This window comes from Panthera tigris, chromosome D1, assembly GCF_018350195.1.
Source record: "Panthera tigris isolate Pti1 chromosome D1, P.tigris_Pti1_mat1.1, whole genome shotgun sequence".
In the NCBI taxonomy this organism is placed as follows: Eukaryota; Metazoa; Chordata; class Mammalia; order Carnivora; family Felidae; genus Panthera; species Panthera tigris.
In genome coordinates this window covers 62,312,144-62,315,293 of record NC_056669.1, presented here as the reverse complement: position 1 = coordinate 62,315,293, position 3,150 = coordinate 62,312,144, and the positions used below count along the sequence as shown (strand labels likewise).

The 3,150-nt window shown below is 39.9% G+C and overlaps 1 protein-coding gene across 1 annotated transcript; it reads right to left on the bottom strand.

Moving 5' to 3' along the window:
* Positions 1 to 789: 789 nt before the first annotated feature.
* Positions 790 to 1,737, bottom strand: LOC102953303 (olfactory receptor 56A3-like). Its single transcript, XM_007083270.2, has one exon. The coding sequence runs from the start codon at positions 1,735 to 1,737 to the stop codon at positions 790 to 792; it is 948 nt and encodes a 315-aa protein (XP_007083332.1).
* Between the last annotated feature and the right edge of the window lie 1,413 nt (positions 1,738 to 3,150).

Here is a 3,150-nt window from a genome sequence, read left to right as displayed (position 1 = left end):
TTGTTCAGTTAATATGAAAAAAATGTTCAGATATTATATTTTTTATATTTAAATTATTATTACTGGATCATATACACAGTCTTTGAAATCTTTAACTCATTAGTTAAACTATTTTTGCACACCCTAGATCGAACTAAACTGTGACACTCTGGATTGAAAAGATAAATGTGCAAAGCACAAATCCATTGCGGAGGAGAATTTAAGAGTCTCTTAACTATAATCGACCTCACTGATAATTGTTGCACAAATGAGAAATCCAGGACAGAAAAACCCTGTCCTCTTGCAATGCTCATTTAGAATGATCACCCAACTGCAGACCCAGTTAGAGAGAAGTAGCAACCTTCCATATTCAGGAGTGAAATTTCACTGCTATATCTTTTTCTCCAATATGATCCCTTCTGTAGAAATGAGAATAAGAATTCATTACATGTTACACAACTCTACCCCCAAATAGCCACAGTTGTGTATTTAAGAATGTAAAGGCATGACATAATAACAGCTGTATATTCAGGAACATAAATTTCTCATTTTGGAACCTCCCCCAAGGAATCTCAGTATTTTGTCAATATAGGATAATATGTATGGGAAAAGGCAAAGGGGGCAAAAGATATTCCTAAAGGAGAAGTGAGAAAAGGGAAACTTAACAGTGAAGCTTAAGTTTTTAAAGAAGACACAATATTCAAATTACCCATTTTGAGATTGCAATTCATAGATATGATTAAGCCCACTCACCCATTATTGATTCAAAATTCATTTTATGTGAGGAATGCAGAGATCTAATTGTCCTTATTACCACAATTTCTTCAGTAATCTCTGGATTCCTTGCTTGATCTCCTGGGTTCGCACCCCATACACAATGGGGTTGAGGGCTGAGAAAATGACATGGTGGAGGATGTTGAGCAAGACTGGCACATCAGGCGAGACTTTCTTCTTCACCACAAGAGTGAGCACGAAGACCAGAAGGATGGTGCTGAAGAAGAGGATAAGGATGAAGTGGGAACCGCATGTGCTCAGGGCCTTGGCCACAGCACCCTCTGCCTTGAGTCTCAGCACAGCTCGCAGTATGAAGGTATAGGAGAGAAAGATGAGGATGAGGTCAGATCCTAGCAGGGTCCATCCTACGGCAAACTGGTAGAGGCGATTGATGGTGACATCATCACAGGAGAGCCTGGAGACAGACATATTGGCGCAGAGGCAGTTCTCAATGACATTTGTCCTACAATAATGGAGTCGGGATGATAGAATGGGGATAGGTACTGTTAAAATGCCATTCCTGGCCAAAATAAAGACAGCAGCCTTGGCTACAAATTGGTCAGTGATGATGGATGGGTATCTCAATGGGTGGCAGATGGCTACATAGCGGTCATAGGCCATGACCATGAATGTGCAGGACTCCATGGAAAGGAAGCAGTTCATGATGTACATCTGGAGGAAGCAGGCATAGAAGCTGATGGACTTGAGGTCAAACCAAAAGACGGCCAGCACCTTGGGGATGACGGTGAGGCAGACAATGATGTCCAACAGGGAGAGGAGGCTGAGCAGGTAGTACAATGGCTCATGCAGAGATGCCTCCAGTCTGATGGTGATCAGGAGGACACTATTGGCCCCCATGGCTAAAAGAAAGAGGAAGCTGAGGGGCAGGGACAACCAGAATTTCCAGCTAGGGGACCTGGCAAAACAATTCAGGAGGAAGTCTGAAACCTCAGAGGAGATGGTGCCATTTTGGTGCGCTGTCATATTTTGTCATATATTTCTATAGATTTCTTTTAGTGATCTGTAAAATTAAGATAAAAATTGGATACTGACTCAAGACACCTGGATTTAGAAAACTTGCTTCACCTAGGTGAAATGCACGAGCCTCGGGTTATCCAGAGCCATGTGACTTCATCTGTTTATCTTTTGTGCCTTGCTACTTGGATGATTTTACCAGTGAACAGTATAGAGAACAGAGGTAATATGGTTTACTTATACATGCTTGATTCTTTCAAGGATGATTATTAATAGAATTGTTGTATCTTTGCCAAAAGTAAAGAGAGGGACAAAATTACTTTAGAACTACTTTGTGACCAGTGAGTTGCTAAATTTGTTCTTACAAGTTTCTTCCTTTGGGTTTTGATTTTCTTTAATGGCCACATAGACTACTATATGATAATTTAACCATAACAATGTGTGCAGGTGAGTAGTTGAAACTGGCACAAATAGGGACTCAGGTGAATGTCCCTAGTTGTCCATGGCACCCCCATTCTGAGTTTTCAAATGGAGTTTAATTATATTTTAAAATGGTACCCTGAAAGTAACGTAGGATAATTTTCATTTTGTCTAAAAAGTGATTGTAATTAGGCTGGTATGGTCCTGCCAAATAACTGCCCCTCCCCTATACATGTTTATATTTGTAGGATTCTTAACTTTTGGAAGAAAGAGTCTTAAAAGGAGCCTAGGCAATCACACATAGGTATGAGAGAGTGATACCAGTCATGGAAAAAGATGAATTTTGATAATTCTGATTGCAATAGTGTGAAGGTGATAAAGTCTACCTTTAAAGTTCTTTTATTCCCTTTCTGTTTCTCTTTATATCTTCAATATAATAATCCATTTTTTCTTGTCTAGTAGTTCTATGCTTTGCCATGGTGGAGTGGCCACAAAGGCTGGGAGATACTGGAAGTGCAGGAGATTTCTGAAGATAAAAACCCATAGGAAAAAACATTGAGCCTTCAGTTTTGACCTAAGGTCCTTCTCCTGTCTTGAACGCTATGTTCATTGAACTCTGTCTTTCTGTCAAACTTCTCATAGGATTCATTCACATATAGGTTTGAGGCATAACTAATAGCACTAGCTCAGACCAGTCTTTGCCACAGTGACCCACAGCGTGTACAATATCAGGCTGCTGAATTTAAAATATTCCCCTAAACACCATTTTCATCGTTTAGGTTTAGTCATTTGATCTTTGCTTACTGTATTCTCTGATTCTACTCTCTACAGAATTGTTTCAACTAACCCTTGCAAGAGAGACACAAATCTTACCATCTCCAAGAAGTTTTCCTTCTTCAAGGGTGTCAGAGTATTCTTGGAACGAATTAGGGTTTCTTTGAATGCACAGAGGTAAAAGTCTTGAAATGGGCTTTGGAGAGTACAGCCACATGGAAGAAATGG